Source organism: Talaromyces rugulosus, chromosome IV (assembly GCF_013368755.1).
Source record: "Talaromyces rugulosus chromosome IV, complete sequence".
Taxonomy (NCBI): domain Eukaryota; kingdom Fungi; phylum Ascomycota; class Eurotiomycetes; order Eurotiales; family Trichocomaceae; genus Talaromyces; species Talaromyces rugulosus.
Window position 1 is genome coordinate 2,531,943 of NC_049564.1, and position 20,332 is coordinate 2,552,274.

General features: G+C 45.6%; 7 protein-coding genes across 7 annotated transcripts; 3 read left to right on the forward strand and 4 right to left on the reverse strand.

The window, feature by feature from the left end:
• Positions 1 to 701: 701 nt before the first annotated feature.
• TRUGW13939_07678 (uncharacterized protein) lies at positions 702 to 2,039 on the reverse strand (the record flags this gene model as incomplete). Its single annotated transcript, XM_035490816.1, has 1 exon — positions 702 to 2,039. The coding sequence occupies one exon, from the start codon at positions 2,037 to 2,039 to the stop codon at positions 702 to 704; it is 1,338 nt and encodes a 445-aa protein (XP_035346709.1).
• Positions 2,040 to 2,722: 683 nt separating this feature from the next.
• Positions 2,723 to 10,058, forward strand: TRUGW13939_07679 (uncharacterized protein; the record flags this gene model as incomplete). Its single annotated transcript, XM_035490817.1, has 6 exons — positions 2,723 to 4,193; positions 4,253 to 5,686; positions 5,745 to 6,081; positions 6,200 to 7,863; positions 7,924 to 8,670; positions 8,737 to 10,058. 6 exons carry the CDS (start codon positions 2,723 to 2,725, stop codon positions 10,056 to 10,058), a joined length of 6,975 nt encoding a protein of 2,324 aa, XP_035346710.1.
• Positions 10,059 to 10,403: 345 nt separating this feature from the next.
• On the reverse strand, positions 10,404 to 11,305 carry TRUGW13939_07680 (uncharacterized protein; the record flags this gene model as incomplete). Its single annotated transcript, XM_035490818.1, has 4 exons — positions 10,404 to 10,517; positions 10,593 to 11,009; positions 11,135 to 11,176; positions 11,252 to 11,305. 4 exons carry the CDS (start codon positions 11,303 to 11,305, stop codon positions 10,404 to 10,406), a joined length of 627 nt encoding a protein of 208 aa, XP_035346711.1.
• A 765-nt stretch (positions 11,306 to 12,070) lies between these two features.
• Positions 12,071 to 14,127, forward strand: TRUGW13939_07681 (uncharacterized protein; the record flags this gene model as incomplete). The annotated part of the gene is made up of 2 exons (XM_035490819.1): positions 12,071 to 12,280; positions 12,331 to 14,127. 2 exons carry the CDS (start codon positions 12,071 to 12,073, stop codon positions 14,125 to 14,127), a joined length of 2,007 nt encoding a protein of 668 aa, XP_035346712.1.
• A 166-nt stretch (positions 14,128 to 14,293) lies between these two features.
• On the reverse strand, positions 14,294 to 16,069 carry TRUGW13939_07682 (uncharacterized protein; the record flags this gene model as incomplete). The annotated part of the gene is made up of 3 exons (XM_035490820.1): positions 14,294 to 14,622; positions 14,672 to 15,815; positions 15,878 to 16,069. The coding sequence occupies 3 exons, from the start codon at positions 16,067 to 16,069 to the stop codon at positions 14,294 to 14,296; spliced, it is 1,665 nt and encodes a 554-aa protein (XP_035346713.1).
• A 1,525-nt stretch (positions 16,070 to 17,594) lies between these two features.
• TRUGW13939_07683 (uncharacterized protein) lies at positions 17,595 to 19,334 on the forward strand (the record flags this gene model as incomplete). The annotated part of the gene is made up of 4 exons (XM_035490821.1): positions 17,595 to 18,041; positions 18,097 to 18,763; positions 18,837 to 19,103; positions 19,162 to 19,334. The coding sequence occupies 4 exons, from the start codon at positions 17,595 to 17,597 to the stop codon at positions 19,332 to 19,334; spliced, it is 1,554 nt and encodes a 517-aa protein (XP_035346714.1).
• Positions 19,335 to 19,553: 219 nt separating this feature from the next.
• Positions 19,554 to 20,159, reverse strand: TRUGW13939_07684 (uncharacterized protein; the record flags this gene model as incomplete). Its single annotated transcript, XM_035490822.1, has 1 exon — positions 19,554 to 20,159. One exon carries the CDS (start codon positions 20,157 to 20,159, stop codon positions 19,554 to 19,556), a length of 606 nt encoding a protein of 201 aa, XP_035346715.1.
• Positions 20,160 to 20,332: the final 173 nt, after the last annotated feature.

The following is a 20,332-nucleotide window of genomic DNA, read 5'->3' on the forward strand; positions in this document are numbered from 1 at the left end:
TCTTGTCAATCTATGACGGACCTACCTGCGTAGGAGATGTAAAAATTTTAGAGGTGCTGAAGCAAGGACCACACCCGATCTTAAGGCTTAAAAGTTTGTGTCCGCATAATCCTCCGTACGAAATTAAGTCTCAATGGTTATCTGACAACCCGACAATACCGAAGAGGATTAGTTCGATTGTGAATTGGCATGAGCTCCTCGATAGCCCTAACAACCCGGCTGTTGTGAAGGCGAATGGAAACTGGGTGGGTAGGCAGGCTTCAACGGCATTATGTACCCAGAAGGGCCATGGAGTTATTATCCTCCCTCCCGATCACTTTTCTAACTGTTTCGGAGATCTAGGTTTCTGGAAGAGATTGGCCTATGGTTTGAAAGCAAAATCGTCCACGGAGTCGCTCGTTATTATATACTGAGTAATTTGAAAGAGTTATATGATCGTAATATCCATTGGCATATGTCTTTGATGTTTCCTACATATCAGTTGATGTCAGTGGGACATCTGGATTTCTTTTTAATATAGTGACAACTGATATCCCTAGATTTCCAGCTTCAAATTATTTAATGCGAGTTGGAATTTACTATTCTTACGTATTGATAGAAATCTGATAATACATATGTTCCAGACATTTTGCCACACAATTGATTCATCAGGCTACAAACAGCACGCAGTTGAAAATTTGAAACGCGCTTCATTTGAAATGCTAGGAAGCTAAATCAGAGTCATTGCTAACATCCCAATGGTCTATTAGGGCTGATGGCAACACCCTGCCAACAACTCCACCCGGGATTCGCAGATTCAAAACTTTCTCATCCTCTTCATGTTCAAGTTCAAGCTTTCCATCCTCTGTACTACGCGCGAAAGATGCTACCATTTGCAGTAAGGTGGCAAATCTGGCCAATTCCTGCTGCTGGGATTTCTCCCATCGCTTTAAATCCTCCCGCACATCCTGAACCAGAATGTCCTCAAACCTCCCGAACTTGTGATATGCGAGAATGAAGTTGGGAATTTGCCTGATCCACAAGCGAGCCAGCTCCTCTGAGAGGATATCGTCGCCTCGTCTCTTCTCAGAACGCGTCTTCAAATCGAAAACCGCACATTGTGGAATATGGTGACCCTGTTTCAGAATTTTGAGCGTGGTCGACTTCGTATCCGCGGAGGGCACAGTCGAGATCGTGGCCGCTTCGATAGCCGATAAGAGATCTTCTGGGTCGATATTACTCATGCTAAGGATGGGCTCATTCTGGGTGCTCAAATCATTTTGGATCAGGTCAGGCAGGTAGCCATCGGCTTCGAACCGAACCAAACAATTCATGCCGGCAAAGTCGTAATTAATAAGGCGTTGATGGGAGTCCGATTTCCGCACGCTTTTACTCCACGTTGTGTATGCCTCTGGAAAAGTGTGTCCATATCCTCGGACACCCGTTATGGTTTCGGTGGGCGATCTTTCCCTTCTCATGAAAAAGACCGTGTTCCCCAAGACCTCGATCAGCATCCTAAATGAACTACCTTGGCCACGCGAAAAACGCAGCAAATTTCCCAGTGTACTTCCGCATCCCACGATATCCAATCCATCGAGACGGAAATCTGGTCTGTCCGTCATTATTGCTCGAATCATCGGCTCCAGAGGGTATGTGGGATATCGCGCCGCATTCTTGTCCCGGTAGTAGGTACCGGAGTCCTCTCGAAGCTGGGTAGGCTTAGAAAGAGGAGTCCATTCGGGGGGTTCACCTGTGAGATGTATCCGTGAGCGATGAACAGTACTTTGGTTTGCAGGATGAGCTAATTCACCTGGAACAATGATCTGATGATCTCCTCCATTGAGCCAGTTGTAGGATGTCAAATACTGAGTGTTGGTAATTTGAGCACAGTCATGGGTTTCGGTGGCACCGTCCTCGAGATCACCATGTTGGATTGTTGCAAGAATCTCGCCCATCGGTGGAGGTGGAGGTGGAGTTGGAGGTAGTGAGGGTTGTCTATCCCCTCTACCACCTCTCCACATACCTCTTCCTCTTCTGCCTCCTCTCCCTCGAAAATCCATGGCGTAAGTTCAAGGAGATTCAAGCTGCGAAAGACGGATAACGTCAATATGTCAAACGGAGGAATTTGGGAACAGAACACTGCTAGATTGCCAATGGCTTTCAGAACTCTGGCAGGAGCTTCACATGTGATACTGATTGGCCCGGATCGTGATATCCCTGTCAACCGGCCATGTCTGCATGTTTGCCTAACATGGCGTTTGCTGTGACTTGTCATTGCAGGAGGTGGCTTAGGTATCCTTGCAGGATTTAAAACCAGGTGAACCAATGGATGATAAACTCACAAGGTTTTGTGCGATAGCTGGTTGGCAGCGAGAGTTAGCCTTGCTGTGCCGTTTGATACTGTACACCGCCGCCAGCGCCCATGAGTAAGCCTTTCCCCCAATCTCATGCTGTCTAAATATTGAATACACAATATTTACGCCGTGGGGCCTTTCATCCTACCCAATATGTGAGCGCTCACATGGGACAGACAGAGTTTACATACCCCCATTGTATTGTATTTTGCTTTGTGCCGACAAGGTTGAGGGACAAGGCTGACGGACTAAATCTAACAACAGCTTCTACGCCTCCTGCTTCATACATTACACCCCCACTTCAGACGAACGTGCTGACTTTATGAAAGCATCTCTATTTTCCCAAAATCATCCTTGTTCAAATTGAGAGAGTTTGCAATTCTATCGCCATGTCTGCAAATATCCGATCGGATCGATTAGCCAAATACTTGGGAGCTGTTCTTCATGGAAAGCAAACCGTCCAGGATACTAACAGCTTCAAGAGATTCATAGAGGCTATTCTGGACCGACAGGATCCCAGTGTTACTATTGAACGACTTGTAGCGAGCCCGAGTGCTTTGGGCGCCCTTCGAAATGGCCTGAGGTTCAACCTCACACCCACCTTCATCAATGGATACACATCCAAATTTATCCAGTTCTTGAACAAACCAGAGGTCAAACTTCTCTGCAATGGCCTATTTCTCGAACAGCTTCTTCTGATCATCTTGGAGCCCCGAACTCTCTGGAATTCATTCGTGGATGCATTTTCTAGCCGAAAGCTGGATGACGACGCCATCCATGCTCTATGTTGGCTGACAACGGAGCTCTTGTCATTGCCGGCTTCATCAGCAGTTGATATTACAGCTGATGCTCATACCATTGTAAAAGATGGGTCTCTTGTTTCGTCGTCTTCTGTTTCATTACGCAACCTGGGGCATAAGATAAAGTACCTCTTGGAGATTAAATCATCTGCCTCGGCTCTCCCATCATCAGAAAATACAGCAGGTGGTCGGCATGATAACGATTTTCTTGATTTTCGTCGAATTACTATTTTGCCCACGGCAGATGAAATGGGATGTACCGAAAAACCCTTTTATCGCAGTGCGGATGAGATCGCGCAGCTATCTGGCAACCAGCGCATCGCTGCGCATGTGGACAACCAGTTTCGACTTCTACGAGAAGACATGCTCTCGGTGTTGCGGGATGACATCCAGGTTGCGAGAGGCACGAAAAAAGGACGACGATCGGCCTTCCGTCTCGGAGGCCTCTCTTTGGCCCGTATCTCCTGTGTTTCAGCAGGTCCGAAACGCCTTCGCCCATGCACCGTTGGTGTCACCGCCAAGTCAGGGCTGGGTAGGCTTAATGACCTTTCGAAAGAAGAGAAAGAAACCCTCCTGAAAAACAACTCCAATTTTGTCAAACATAATGCATTTGGATGTTTGTTACGGGGCACGGAAATTGTAGCGTTTGCTACGATTGACAGAAATATTGACGATTTGACGTCTACTCCACCAGTAGTCATGCTACGAATTGCAGGAATGGAGGCACTAAAGAAGTGCATTCTTTTTCTCAAGCTTTACGATGACATGGAGTTCTTGGTTGTTGATACACCTACGTTTGCCTACGAGCCAATCTTGAAATGTCTACAAGAGAGACCGGAATTCCCTCTAAGAGAAGAGTTGTTTCTCTATAAAAAAGATGATCCAGTAAAGGAGTCAAACATCGCCCCGAGGCCTATAATCAATGAGTTGAACGAGGCCTATAGGCGCAATATTCAACACATCCTAAATACCAGACAACCCATTACATTGGACCCATCACAGCTTGAGTCTCTGTTGGCGGGATTGACCCAAAGGGTCAGTCTTATCCAAGGCCCTCCAGGTATGATAATTCCAACCGCCCAATTTTTAGACCTTTGCAACTGACAATATCATTATCAGGTACCGGGAAGTCTTTCATAGGGGCCCTTCTTGCCAAGGCTCTCCATGATAATACCAAAGACAAGATATTGGTCATGTGCTACACAAACCACGCTTTGGATCAATTTTTGGAAGATTTACTGGACATTGGAATCAAACCATCAAGCATTGTCCGACTAGGCTCGAAGTCCACACCCCGAACTCAGCCGCTGACCCTGAAGGAACAAAAGAAAACCGCAATAAGAACCAAATTAACTTGGGACACCATCAGAGCTCTCGAGAGTGATGGATATGAGCAGACAGACAGTTTGAATGAGTCATTTGCAGCATATCAGACGCAGGCAGCAGATTCATTATCGATATTGGAGTACCTGGAATTTGAAGACTCGGAGTACTTTGATGCCTTCACCATACCAGAGGCTGAAAATGGAATGACCATGGTAGGGAAGAAGGGGAAAGCAGTCGGAAAAGACTATCTTTATAATCGATGGATCAAGGGTAAATCTGCAAATCCTTTTACTGAATTGCTACCAGCTCAATGTCGCAGCATATGGGCATTGGAGCAGAGAGTCAGAGATGAGAAGGTTCAGAACTGGAAGCGAGCTTTGCTAGAGGAACAAGCTTCATCTTTGGCAGTGGAAATGACATTGTTCGATAAGTGCCAAGAAAAACTGTCTGTGATTTTTGGTGAGAAGACTCGCGAAGTTCTGAAAAGGAAGACAATAATCGGATGCACAACAACGGCTGCGGCAATGTACTCTGAAGATATACGATCCGCACATCCCGGGATCGTGTTGCTTGAAGAGGTGGGGGAAATCCTCGAGTCACATGTTCTCACAGCAATATCTCCTGAGACAAAGCATTTGATTATGATCGGGGATCATTTGCAACTTCGGCCAAAAATAAATAGCTACAGCCTGAGCTTGGAAAAGGGGGATGGCTATGATCTCAACGTGTCTCTTTTCGAGAGGCTCATTCACACTGGGTATCCGCATACAACATTACTGAAGCAGCATCGAATGTGTCCTGAGATATCAAGTCTTGTACGCTCTCTTACCTACCCCGGACTGGAAGACGACGACAAAACCAAATGTCGTCCTGAGCCACGAGGACTGTGTGACCGGGTAATTTTCTTCAATCATACAAATCTTGAAGATAGCTTCCTAGAAATCTCTGATCAACGAGACGAGGGAGCGAATCAGTCTAAGCAGAACTTTTTCGAAGCTGAGATTGTGTTGAAGATCGTCAAATATCTTGGACAGCAAGGATACGGAACAGACAAACTGGTTGTCCTCACGCCGTATCTCGGTCAACTTTCCCTTCTCAGGCAGACTTTGAGCAAGACGAATGATCCGGTATTGAATGACCTTGACTCTTATGATCTTGTGCAGGCCGGTCTATTATCACAGGCAAGTGCCAATTACTCTAAGCGACCGATCAAGCTATCAACAATTGGTGAGTACAAATCATGAATACAGAAAGCTGGGCGTGTAATTCTGATCATTGGATCTAGACAACTACCAAGGAGAAGAGAGCGAGATAGTAATAGCATCACTCACTAGGAGCAACAAAAATGGTGACATAGGATTCATGGCAGCCCCAGAACGACTTAACGTGCTTCTTTCTCGTGCACGAGATATCCTAATCATTGTGGGCAATTCGGAAGCATTTGTGTCTAGTCGAAAAGGACAAAAGACCTGGAAACCATTCATCGATCAAATCAAAGCCAATGGTCATTTATATGATGGGTTGCCTGTTCGATGTGAGCAGCACCCCAATAAGACTACCATACTTCGGAGTAAAGAGGACTTCGATATAGAATCGCCAGACGGTGGATGCTCGGAACCTTGGTAAGTCGATCTTTTTGTGTCTTTTTATTTTCACCCTTCTTTATACTTTTGCAAACTGAAAAAGATGTCTAAGAGACCGTTATACTTCGATTTTCGCTGACTTTGACTATTTCAATAGTGGTGTCAAGCTAAGCTGTGGAATTCACCAATGCCCGTCCAAATGCCACCAGCTCGCCGATCACTCGAAAATGGAGTGTAAAAAGATTGTCAAATGGAAATGTCCTCGTGATCACACTTTATCACTGCCATGTTCCAGGGTCAAGGGTGCATGCCGCTTCTGCATCCAGGAAGACTTGATAAAGAAGCGGAACCTTGAACGTGATGTCAAGCTCGAGGCAGCACGACAGAAAAAACAAGCTGAGTATGCTCAACAGTTAGCCGAGCTCCAAGATGAAGCTTCCCATTTGAGACGTCTAAGAGGTAATGCATCCATCGATGCGGAACAAGCTAAAGTTCTTAAGCAATATCGCGTGGAAATCGAAGTGTTGAAGAATCCACCGAAACCGGCCGAAAACATAGTCTACACCAAAATTTCGGGCCATGGGACTGCAAGAACATCCCTCCCAGAGCCAGCAACCCCTAGGAATGTCAAAGATTACCCCAAAATACCTGGTGACGAACCCCGGGAGAAGCCGAAGAACCGAGAACCAATGCCGAAAATTCCACCATCAGAAGCCAAGATCGACTGGGAATGGCAAAAAAGTTATCATAACGCCAGGAGCTCAGAAATTGATGATTTGATGGCCATGGTCGGACTAGAGTCCGTGAAAGCAAAATTCTTGGCCATTAAAGCGAAAACAGACCTTGCTATCAGACAAAATGTTGATTTGAGTCATGAGAGATTTGGAACCGTGCTTCTTGGTAATCCTGGGACCGGCAAGACAACGGTTGCTCGGCTTTATGCCAAATTTCTGGCGGCCATGGGAATTATACCTGGAAACAAATTTGTCGAGACAACGGGATCGAGACTCGCGAACGAGGGCGTTTCGCGATGCCAGAAACTTATCGAAGATCTCCTTAAAGATGGCGGAGGGGTTGTCTTTATTGATGAGGCCTATCAACTCGTTCAGGGTAGCAGCTTCGGAGGTGGTCAGGTCCTCGACTTTCTTTTGGCCGAAGTAGAGAACCTCACTGGGAAGATTGTCTTCATTCTCGCTGGATATCAGAGGCCAATGGAGAAATTCTTTGCTCATAACCCTGGACTTCCTAGCCGTTTCCCTCATGAGCTGAAGTTTGCAGATTTTGAAGACGCGGAGTTGATGCTTATTCTAGAAAAATGGATCGAAAAGACATACAAAAAGCAGATGAAAATTGATGGTGGGCCCGGCGGACTTTATTGTCGTATCGCTGCTCGGCGAATTGGACGTGGACGCGGGCGCGATGGCTTTGCAAACGCGAGAGCTGTTGAGAATGCCATGGTCAAGATCTCTGAACGACAATCTAAGCGGTTAGCCGAAGAAAGACGAAAGGGCTCTGCGCCAGTCGACGACTTTTTCCTTGATAGGCAGGACATGATCGGTCCGGACCCTTCGCAAACTCTGAAATCATCCAAGACATGGCAGAAGCTGCAAAAGATGATTGGCTTGGTTGAAGTAAAAAAGACAGTGCAAGCCCTTATAGACACAGTTCAGTTCAACTATCAGCGTGAGATAGATGAGCAACCTCTAGTTGAGTACAGCCTCAACCAAGTTTTTCTAGGAAACCCAGGAACTGGCAAAACATCAGTCGCGAAGATCTATGGCCAAATCCTTGTGGACATTGGGCTTCTATCCAATGGCGAAGGTATGCAAAAGAGAGAAAAGAAAAACCGTCTAATATTCAGTATACTGACAAGTATGATAGCCGTCGTAAAAAACCCATCCGATTTCATCGGAAGCGTGATGGGAGAATCTGAAAAAAACACAAAAGGTATTCTCGCAGCCACATTGGGAAAAGTTCTTGTCATCGATGAAGCCTATGGGCTCTTTGCTGGAGGGACTTCCAATGGCGCAGGAGCTGCAAGTGACCCATACAGAAGTGCAGTCGTAGATACTATAGTAGCCGAAGTACAGAGCACACCTGGTGATGATAGATCTGTTCTTCTCCTGGGGTACAAGGACCAATTACAGCAGATGTTCCAAAATGTCAATCCCGGTCTCAGCCGGCGCTTCCCCATGGACCAGGCTTTTGTCTTTGAAGACTTCACTGGGAAGGAGATGGACATGATTCTTGACCTAAAACTGACGGAACAGGGATACGAAGTCACTGACCGTGCTCGCCGTGTCGTATCGGAGATGCTTGAGCGAGCTCGGAATCGGCCTCACTTTGGCAATGCTGGCGAGATTGACATTCTGCTCAACAAAGCGAAAATGCATCATCAGAGGCGCCCAGTTTCTAATGCTGTTCTCGATGCTGTCGACTTTGATGAGAACTTTGAGCGTGCCGATAGAAGTGACACTAATGTTTTGAAGATGTTCGAAGACGTGGTAGGATGCGAAAATATCGTTTCCAAACTCCAGGGCTATCAGCAGATGGTCAAGAGTCTTAGACAGCTGAAAATGAACCCCCGCGAGCAGGTGCCGTTTAACTTTGTGTTTCGGGGACCTCCTGGTAAGGAAGACTCACTGCATTATCGATGAAATGGTAGAGGATTACTAACATTTGGAATCTGAATAGGAACTGGTAAGACCAGCACGGCCAGGAAGATGGGCCAGGTGTATTACGATATGGGACTCTTAGCTTCGACCGAGGTAGTCGAAATGTCAGCAACGGATCTTGTGGGCCAATACGTTGGGCAAACAGGCCCAAAGACCCAGAGTGCCCTAGAACGTGGCCTTGGAAAGGTCCTCTTCATAGACGAAGCATACCGTCTTGCTGAGGGGCAATTTGCTAAAGAAGCTATGGACGAGCTAGTGGACTGCATCACCAAGCCTAGATTTGCCAAAAAGCTAATCATTGTTTTGGCCGGATACGATGCAGATATAAACCGACTTATGTCCATCAATCCTGGCCTTACCAGTCGTTTCCCGGAGTCTCTTCAATTCGACTCTCTATCACCAAAAGATTGCATTCACCTACTCGTTGAGCTCTTATCAAAACAGAAAAAGGATCTTTTCAAGAACTCACAGACGAATTTCGACATCACCTGTTTGCATTGCTCAGATGCTGGTCTTACCAGCGAATTGACCCAGGCATTTGATAGTCTGTCCAAAACTGCAAGCTGGGCTAATGCTAGAGACGTTGGCACACTGGCAAAGGCAATCTTTGGGAAGACTGTGAAGACGATGCAAAGTACTAGTTGCAAAGAACTGGTATTAAGCAAGGAAACAGTGAGGGAGGAGGTGAATTCCATGATTACCGAGCGGTCCAGTCGTGAGAATTTTCAGGCACAGCATTCCTTCACCGGACTGGACAGCGGCGAGAAAACGGCGCTGCCTCTACGTACTCAACATGCGAACCCACTTATGGCTCATATACAAGCCCGAAACGTTGAATCAGATGTTGTGTCTAACGCCAAGGTTGATGAAGTGGTACAGCCTAGCACGAAGCAACATAATTTAATCTCTGAGCGTGACACCGGTGTCACAGACGAGGTTTGGAACCAATTAGAGAAAGACAAAATGGCGGCTGAAGCAAGAGAAAAGGAGTACTCAAGTATGATGAAAAATGAGGAGGAACAAAAAAGGGAGATACAGAGGCTGAAAGAAGAGGAGGATCTGGCGGCACGTCAAGTCGAGGAAGCAAGACAGCAAGAAAAGGAAGATTTAAGGAGACGCCACGAGCAAGCACGATTGCTCCATGAAATAGAACGGAGGAAGCAGGAAGCGATTGAAAAGGAACGACGAGCATTAGCTAAGGCCCGCCGTAAGGAACAAGCTAATCAGGAAAAGCTTCGGAAAATGGGGGTTTGTGTTGCAGGATTTCGGTGGATCAAACAAACTGGTGGGTATCGATGTGCTGGTGGCAGTCATTGGGTCTCGGATGCACAGCTTCGGTAATTTTGGTTCAATTTGACATTATTGAGTAGGAAACTAGTATTAGCTCGTGCTTTGCATCATTTCGCAGCAGTTTCAAAATTAAACGGGGGTTCTTTCTAACATAATGACAGTAGTATCGCTAACTAGACGACTTATTCGCAACGTTCAGAATATTTCAATTGAAATTCAGTTCACTATTCTTACGGGTTATTATCTTACGTATAATCTATTCTTGTTACATGATGGATCACTGCTGAGTATTTACCTGGCACTACTACATGTATGGATGAAACTGAGCTACATAATTATTTGATTAATGATAATACGAACATATCCAATGTATAGAAATTTAGCCACGTCATTCCCTCATCTCTTAACAAATCTGTAAATAACTCGAGTCGGCATGGATTTAGAGCCATTAGACAGGAGAGCTCGGCGTGTTAGAAACCGCTCGCCATCAATGAATTCAAATGCCCAGATCTAGAAGATACATGTGGTCAGCATCAAATTTTTTTATTTTCTTGAAAAAGGATATGTCTAAGTAAATGAACTTACCTGCTCTGCCGTCCACCCACCATCCGAGCTCACGATATAATCCTGAATAAAGAGACTCGACAGATCTTCATCCACCTTTTCCCCGCCAGCTGACAATGTTTCCTTCAGGAAACTCCCATCGGAGCCCACCGTCTGCAAGTCTAGATCAGGCCGGATATTTCCGTTGCCATCGTCAACGCCATCGACAAACCGGCTTCGAACAACCGCATTGCCAAAAATACGATCGGTGTGAGGACGATCCACCCAGTCTAATACTCGGGTCTCGGTAGTCCCGCCGGCGCCTCCAGCGGCGCTCTGGTGGGCGGTTAGATGAACTATTGGGGTGGAGGTATTGATGTCTGTTTCAGTGAACTGAGTGAATTCGGTGTTGATAGTGGCGACGCTGATTGCTTTGCGGGTCAGCCAGCCGAGACCTTGCTGGAGATATGAAATAAATCGTTAGTCATGTATTTCTTCAAATGTTCTGCGTTAAGAGAGAGAAGTCCCACACGTGCAGAGAAACTAGATGCAAAAAGTAAGGAGGCAAAGAAATAAATGCTTACCAGCTTGAAGGCTGCATCTGGATCGTCTGACAGTTTCTTGTCCTGTATTCAAAGCACGTAGATCAGAATAACATTTCCTTATATCAATATTTTGGGAACTTTGAAATCCAAACTCACAAGAACCCAGGTCCCGCTCAGCGTTTTAATACTGGCGTCTGGAGGAGCAGCCATATTTCGATGTTATTATTGATGCAATATTTTATTTAGAATTTTTTTGACTGAAGTTGAAAAAATGTGTAGCAAAAAAACACTTTAATGATGAAATAGAAGTTATACCATGTTCAAAAGCGCGTCTCTCGCTACCCTTATATACTACGCTACGTGTCAATTACTAGGCCACCAAGATAACATCAGAAAAAAAAAAATTATTGGTACCCATGAACAATATTTTCCCTCATGAGTGATGTGTAGAGTGACTTGTAATATAGCTGCCTAGTGGAATGATAGCATCGATTGATAGACACAGGGTTCGGTGTCCCTCGGTCTGGCAACAAGCCTCGGCAAACCAAAAAATATTAGGAAAATTGCGTAATATTCTTGTTCTAACGCAAATAACTATAGAGAAGTTTCAGCCTTACTAGAGCTGGCTCGTGGGTCCAGATGTATTGAACTGGTCGATCATAGTAGAAAACAAGCTAAGCCGAAAACAGCGACACTTTCACCAGACAGATACTGGACAATCTTACAGCCAATGAAACCTTGAATTTACAATTACAGCCTTAGTGTGAAATAATAAAATATTCCAGCCTCTTAAAAAGAGTTAGTGCGACTAGTAGTTTTCGGTCCTTCAGCCAAAATGGGTTCGGCCGAAGTGATCTCGGTCGAAGAAGCAAACCTCGGTCCAATTCCACCACTTCGGCGAAACCTTGAACTCGCGAGTCTCAACGACAACTAGCAACACAGATATCCAGAACAGACATTGGTATAGTTGATGCCATGGACGACCCTCTACATCGTATGCCAAAGACTCGCAAAGTCCGCAAAGGAACACGGAGCTGCTGGGAATGCAAGCGGAGAAAGGTCAGATGCTCGCTGTCATCGAGCAGTGATAATGCCGCGATATGTGTCGCTTGTCGTCGACGACGAACTCCCTGTGTTGGTCAAGAGTTTTTTGAAGACTCTGCTCCCTCGACTCCTGCGTCTCTGGTCAGTTGTTTGCAAACTCCTGGTTATATGGCTCGCTGCTAACTTTATAGATGGCTCGAACTTCTCCTGTACATAGTACGGAATCGTCTGGCCTTTTAACACCGATATCTTGTAGTTCCGTTATAGAAGAAACTCGTTTATTTCCGCATTCACATAAATATGCCGATATATCCAGAAAACTGCATGATGTGCTCCCTTCTCGACACGACATGGAAATCATATGGAAAGCGTCGTCATTGTGGCCATTAATTATGTCTCAAATGGATACACGGCCCCGAAGTGATTTCGTCACTGATGAGGAGCAACTAAGACGAGAGTTCGCTAACTTGCCTGAAAAGGATGCACATCCAACCACCATAGGAAGATACCTGCTCTTGTTAACCCACGTGCTACAAGAAATCCGCGACACAAATCGAAATTTCGCGATTTCAGAGCCAGTTCCGACCGTCATAAACCGGATATTGAGCGCGGTGAACAGCCTTTTATTGTCGAACGAGTGCCTAAGTGGCAGTATTGAAGGCATTCGTTGCATCCTTCTCGAGGGAATGCATCATGCGAATAACGGCAATGCTCGGCTTGCCTGGTTGCGATTTCGTCGAGCTCTGAATCTAGGTCAATTACTCGGCATTGATCGGCTTGACTCTCCTATATTAGCAGGCAGCAGCAATTCGACTCAAAGTTTGAAATCACAGTACCTTTGGTTTCGGGTGGTCTACTTTGACTCCTTCTACTCCATGATTCTGGGAGTCCCTCAAGGCTGTGCAGATCCAACTACGAGATCAAAGTTCCCATTCGCCCATTTGTCGGGGCTAACTCCTCTTGAACGAACCCATGTGCAAGTTGTGATTCGAATTATTGAGCGAGACAGGAGGTTTTCATTTGCAGAAGAGTTCGAAATAACTCGCGATATCAACAATCAGCTGCTCGAAGGGGCTCGGGACTTACCAAGCACATTTTGGCTGCCATTCTCTCCAGATGCCACCTCAAATGACAGACTGTCCCCTGATGCCGAATGCAAAGAAATAATGAAGCTCGTGGATGTCCTAAATCACTTCACCCTGCTCACTCAACTCCATTTGCCCTACATTCTCTACCCAAGTCCTCGTAACACAAGCTATGATTACTCTAAATCTGCTTGCGCCCATGCCACTCGAGAAATTCTTCTTCGATTCACCATGCTTTTAAACGTGAAGCGGATTCAATTTTATTGCAAGCGAATCGACTATTTTGTATTGATCGCAGCTACGACTCTCCTGCTCATTTATCTCGACGATCACAGCCAATCCGACAAAACGTCTCATTTTACACTCACGGAACACCAGCGTCTCAGCGACCGCGCTATAATAAAACGAACTCTCAGTCTTTTGGAGAATTATTCTTCTGAAGGATTTGAAGAATCGCATGGCAAAGGGCTAAACTTGCTGCTCTGTCTGCTTAGTTTAGAGGCAGATGCAGCCGCGGGCCAGGCTTTTTTTGTATTGGCCGACATGAACAAGGATCATCACCATCAGCAGCAGAAAAATGCCAGGGATTTTGATAACCAAAGTACTGGTAATACCAAGGACTCGGTAGCAATCAATCTTCCATACCTTGGGGTAGTTAAAATCACTAGACAAGCTGGGAACCGTCCAGAAACGACGGATTCGTCACAGCTGGTTTATCCGTCAAACGACAATCTTGTCTCGAGTCCAGAGACGGGTAATATTTTGTCCAATACATATAGTCATCAAGATTTGGGAACAACTACTCACTTAGATTGGCTGTCGTTCCCGGATCTAGACTTGGCCTTTTTTGATAGCTTGGTAACGGGGGAAAATATGGATCTTCTGACGAGAAATCAATTATAATTAGTAATTAGTTAGCCTATACAACCGACAGCAGAAAGTCCAACAGACTTTTGTTTCTATTCTATCTTCCATTCCCAAGCACAATATAAATCACATCTATAATGTGATAGACACATATCGTGAACCCTGTCTAGACATATCTATCAACCACGTTCTTAGCACGAACCTAAGCCATAACAAGAACCACCTCTCTTTTAGCGGAAGGAGGAGCTCCTTCGGGCCTCTGATCATGCAAGTTCTTCCACGAGCTTAAAAGACTTGCGAAGCAAGCAAATCCCACCATACCAACGGCGATAGTCAAGGCCGCTCTGGTTCCGGCCAAATATGCGTTGATTACAATCGGGAGCTGCTCTGGGGAGAACATTGACCGCAGCTGAGTAGCACCAGAAGCTATCAATAGTGTACGGTCAATGCCAGTGGCGGTCTTTCTTATGGTGTTCAAGAATGCAGCTTGTGCAGCAGCAAGAGATAACGCGCCTCCAATGGTTTGAAAGACTATTAAGCGTCAATAAGAGTAGAAGAGAAGAAAAAAAAGGAAGCTTACAGAATATAGTGGCCGTGGCTTTAGACATGTCAGCAGAGCTGGCATTCGCCTGGCCAATATTGAGTGTTATTTGAAAAGGAAAAGCGATGCCAAATCCCGTCAAGATCTGATAGCCGATCCATTTACCAGAAGACGTATGCAAGCCAAAAGTACGCATCAGCCCGGTGCCAATAGCGGCGATGGCCGCCCCAAACATCATGAAGGAAACTGTTTGGCCTGTTTGTCCCACGATAACACCACCAGCAATGAGTGCAAAGCTGATTGTGATAACCATGGCTAGATTGCGAACACCAGACTCGATGGCGCTCACATTTTGGATGCTCTGGAAGTAGATGGGTAGGTAGTAAAGAATCAAGAAATATGCACCTGCTATAAAGAACTGGTAGAGCGATCCAGCCCAGATTGCACGCTTCTTGAAAAGACGGGGTACAATCATGGCACGTTCTCCTTGATAGTACTCCCAAATGACAAATGAAGCGGTAATCAGTGGAAATCCGACGAGGAGGCCGATTACGACGCTGCTGTTCCACGCCTTGGACTGTCCGCCATACTCAAAGGCCATTATAAAGGTGATAATAGAAGCCATACACAACACCACACCGACAGGATCCATCTGTAGAAATTTCTCCTTCAAAGTTGCGGGGAGTGGCTTTGCTTGAGGTGGAGTGGTAAAGAAAATGAAGATAATGGCAGCCGCAGCTCCCCCAAGAGGAAGATTGATATAGAAGCACCACCGCCAACTGACGCGGCCAGAGAAGACGCCACCTAGTAGGGGACCAACAACAGAGGAGATCCCATAGGTTGAGCCTGTGATGCCTAAAAAAAGGGGCCTTTTTCGTGGCGGGACTGAAAATGCGATCATTGTTATGGCGCCGGACGACATACCGGCACCTCCCAACCCTGCAATGGCTCGTCCAAAGATAAATGCAATTGTATTAGGAGCCACAGCACACAGCAAGCTCCCTACTTCGAAGATAAACATGGAGAGCAGAAAGGCGTGTTTGAAGTTGAAATACGAGAATGCCTTGCCCCACGATGTCTGAAAGCCACCAAAGGTCATGAAGTAAGCAGCTCCAAACCATGACACTTTGTCGACACTGTGAAACTCGTCTGTGATCTTGGGAATAGCGGTACCGACGATAGTCTATGTGCGTAGACATATGTCAGATATCCATTTTCTAATTATGACTTGCGTAAAACACTGACCTGGTCAAGAGCGGCCAAGAAGATACTAAAAATAACGGCAATACTGATGAAAAGTAACTGTATTGAAGAGGGATATTCTTCTTCTACTGTGTTGGAGTCTGCTGATTCCGTATCTGCTGTTTTTTGAATCTCTGTGTCTTTTTCAAGATTTGGATGCTCCAGGCTTTGCTTGGGTGATTGGACAGCCGCCATTGTATTTCTCTTTTTGCCGTAATCGAAAATGCTTTGTAGATAACAGATGTATTGGGAGATACGAGCGTGAGTAAAAATTTTAATTCGGAGAGAGCAAAGTTGTCACTTTGGTCGAGATTGCTAGATATAGGTTTTATAGTAATACTTAGACTTCGACCGAAGTCCACATTCCCAAATAACATTACTAATGCATCCATTAGACACATTATCGGCTTTTTTTTCTCCAGCTGAAACTACTTGGGCCAAAAAGGGAGCACAAAGTGGTAGTTCAACCGAACCTCCTGTTCCGCCGAGGGCTCGCTCGGTCGAGTTAATATATGGTGCAGTAGAACTCGAATTGGGAATTCGATATTTTCTTTATTTGGCCTAATGCGTGTTTTGTTCTCAAGTCTTCTAGAACAGCGTTTCTTAGCCATGAGAAAACTTTATAATTAAATCATTCAGCCCTATTAATTAATATGCCCATCCATGCCTGAAGTGTGCCGTCGAGTTTTTTATTTTGGATAGAGGTCCGGACTCTCGCTCGTTCTACGATACCTTTATTTGCATATTTAACAAGGCTTAGTTTTGTTCTATAATATTTTTCTTGCAACAGTTTTTTTAACATCAAACAATAATGAAGTACATATATCTTTCCCCCTCCCAGGTGCACATGTGCCTTCCCCCTATTTCAATGTTGATATTCATTTCCATAGCAAGGACCATTAAAAGCCATAGAAGTATATTAATCTATATAATGCGAGTTAATCTTAGAAAAACATTGAAACATCTACATACAGAAAAGTATGCAGCCCCTATGTCGGCCGCTGCTATTAGGTTGGTTGTGTAGTAGTATCACCGCACCTGGGAACTAATTTGAAATTATACATTGAAAATACCAGAAAAATATTGCAAATTCCAATTTGAAAGTGACCAATGATATAATCCGGAATATTAATAAGTAAGAAAGCGATCCCGTATTTCCCTCCAATTACTTGCAGTAGCGATCGGGTCGGTCGGAGGTCGGGTTTCAAGCTACTGTAGGCAGAGCACGTTTAGGGTCTCGGATGTCGGAAGTCGATTTACACAATCCCGTCATTTCGCATGTGAACAGACCGGAGTTGGGCCTAAAAATGCCGTATTTCCCTCCTCTTGGCCCAGTTATCTCACCGATAGTGGTCAATTTGAGCCTAGGCAGCAGTCTAAAAACGTTTTTACGCACAAAAAAGACAAAGACTGTTCGAGAAAGCCCCTCGAGTAGATCATTGGAACTCCGAGGCCCCTAACTTAGTGGAAAGCCGGAACCAACAGATCCTTTGTAGTTAGTACTACGTACTACCAAATTAGTTGTAACCAGACCCCATGTCTTCAAGTATGACAGTGCGGGCAGAAATCTAATTCGGTGCCGTCATCCGGTCCACGCGTTGGCACCCCTAATGATATAAGAAGTCCCTTGGTCGTTGCTGTATACATTGAATCTTTTTTTTTCTTCTCTTCCGCGTTTGGAAAAGGGAAAGAAAAGGACACCCAACAACATTTTACCATCATGCTTTCTGCAGGTCTCAGCGCAGCCGTAGTGCTGTTCGTGGTTTACTTTTCCTTGACCTTGGTCCAAGCAAAGTACAGACACTACCGACAGGCTCGAGACCTCAAATGTCAAGAGCCAAACCGCGTGAACTCGCCTTTCTTTGGCATGGCAAGCTTGTGGCGCTCATATAAAGCCAAGCAAGAGAACAGACTGCTCGAAGAAATCGCCAATACCCATGCTGAATACGGGCATACCTTTACACAGTCTTCACCCATTCACGCCTTCACTGCGACCATTGAGCCAGAGAACGTCAAAGCGGTCCTGGCCACAAAGTTTAGTGACTTTGGCCTCGGAACTCGGAACCAGCAATTTTACCCTTTGCTGGGCGACGGGATTTTCACCCTTGATGGCGCCGGGTGGACCCATTCCCGGGCTTTATTGAGACCCCAATTCGCTCGTGACCAAGTGAGTATAACAATTATTGTGTGTGGTGATGAAGGTGCAAACTGACCGATTCTAGGTCGCTGATACCGCCCTTCTTAACGACCATGTCACTAGTTTTATTGATCTCCTTCCAAAGGATAAATCCGGGTTTGACATTCAGCGCATGTTCTTCTTGCTGACCATTGACTCCGCCACACATTTCCTTTTTGGAGAGTCCGTGGGTGCCTTGGCTTTGGATTCGACCAAGGGAGGCATTTTAAATAGCTCATCTGTTGGAGGCGCCGCTGGTTTTGCAGAGGAGTTCAACAAAAGCCAGGACTATCTTGCGAGCAGATCCATCCTACAAGGGCTGTACTGGTTAATCAATCCGAAAGACTTTCAAGAAGCGAACCGCAAAGTGCACGAAGTCGTTGACTACTATGTCAACCTGGCTCTTCAGGCCAAAAACGGCCCGTCCAAGGAATTATCTGGAGAACGGTATATCTTCCTCAACGCACTCGCTGCAGAGACACAAGACCCCAAGATGTTGAGAGATAGTATGCTCAATATCCTCTTGGCTGGACGTGATACCACGGCTAGTCTGCTCAGCTCGACATTTTACTATTTGGCTCGTCACCCGGAAACTTGGAAGAAGCTTCGTAATGAGATTGTCAATATGTTTGGGGACAGTCACCAGCCGATTGCAGAAATCACACAGTCCAAGCTCAGAGATATTCCTTATCTCCGCCATGTCCTCAACGAAGGTAAAATTCCAATACACAACCGTCTTTTTTTTTCCTTTTTTTTTTTTAAATGAGTCATACTAATATCGATTAGTGCTGCGTTTGATGCCTCCTGTACCCGCCAATTTCCGCGTCGCTAACAAAGATACAACCCTCCCAGTTGGAGGCGGACCCGACGGTTCTCATCCAGTATTCATTCCAAAAGGACACATAGTCACCTACAGTGTATACAATATGCACCGACGAAAAGACTTTTGGGGCGAAGATGCACAATTGTTCCGTCCGGAGAGATGGGAAGAGAATGCCAAACATGGATGGGACTATCTCCCTTTCAATGGAGGACCACGAATCTGTTTAGGACGTAAGTGATCCTTTCTTATTAACAGTGTAGAAGAGTACAAGGGTTAATATATTTCTAGAGCAATACGCCTTGACGGAGGCTAGCTACACCGTTGCAAAGTTGTTACAGCGCTTTGATGTTCTGGAAAATGCAGACCCAAATCCCACCAAGGAGCCAGTGTTGCTAACGAATCTCACTCTGTCGCATGCCGACGGGGTGTTCGTGAAGCTGTATTCTTCTGATAATGTATGAGCTATTGAGAAGTAGAAAATATCAGACCCTCATGAGATACGAGTCATCATGCTTTCTTTCCAGCATATTCGATATAAATCGTTAACAGTGTGAACATAACCAGGCCCCGTAGCAGCGAGTTTCAGATCTATGAAACAGACAAATATTGCCGTCTATCCACTACTAGATTCTTTATAACCCTCATAATAACCACGCGTTTCTCGTTGCGTCGTTTTGAATTTAGATCTTCGCCTTTGTTCTTACAAATAGACTTTCACCTGTTGCCAAGACACGACCTTTATGATCGAGAACATCTGCTTGGATCTTCCACTTTTTTGATTCTGACACCTCAACGAGTTTTGTATAAACAACGATGGTGCCTGGCGTCGGGACCGGTCTTCGAAACTTGGTATTCAAGTATGCAGTAACAGGTACAGAGTGAAGATTGTTATCGCTGCGCGTCGTGTTGTCTGCAACGTCTCCTCTTGCCATTAGCAAGAGACCGGTACATTCGTCCAGCAATGTGGCCACCATCCCGCCATGTAAAGTTCCGGGATAACCATTCATGTCTGAGCCGAGAGTAAAGAATGTCCGCAGTTCTGTGACATTGGGTGTGCTAGAAGTAGTATTGGAGCCAGAGGATGCTGAGGATGAAGATTCCGGTATGCGGTATTGCATCAGACATGCCTTGATAGTCTCTGGGCTGTTCAATGTCCGCGCGTAAAAGGCATCTTCAGTCGTTTCCTTGACTGTTCGTGACGGGATCGCGCGATTGGTGAATTCAGGGTCGCGGAGCAGGGCTGATACCCATGGAATTGACTGGAAATGCGATATATCTGTGTCCATTGTGCGCGGTATAGTACATTAACTCAACATGTGGAGCGAAAAAGTCTGGTTTATTGAAAAATCGAGAACATGGGCGAGTCGTGATCGTGGGGAAATACAGTTAAATTGCTACCGACGGGCCGCGGCTATCACATTCTTGGCAGCGGCCAATCGGGAACTGCACCGAATGCATA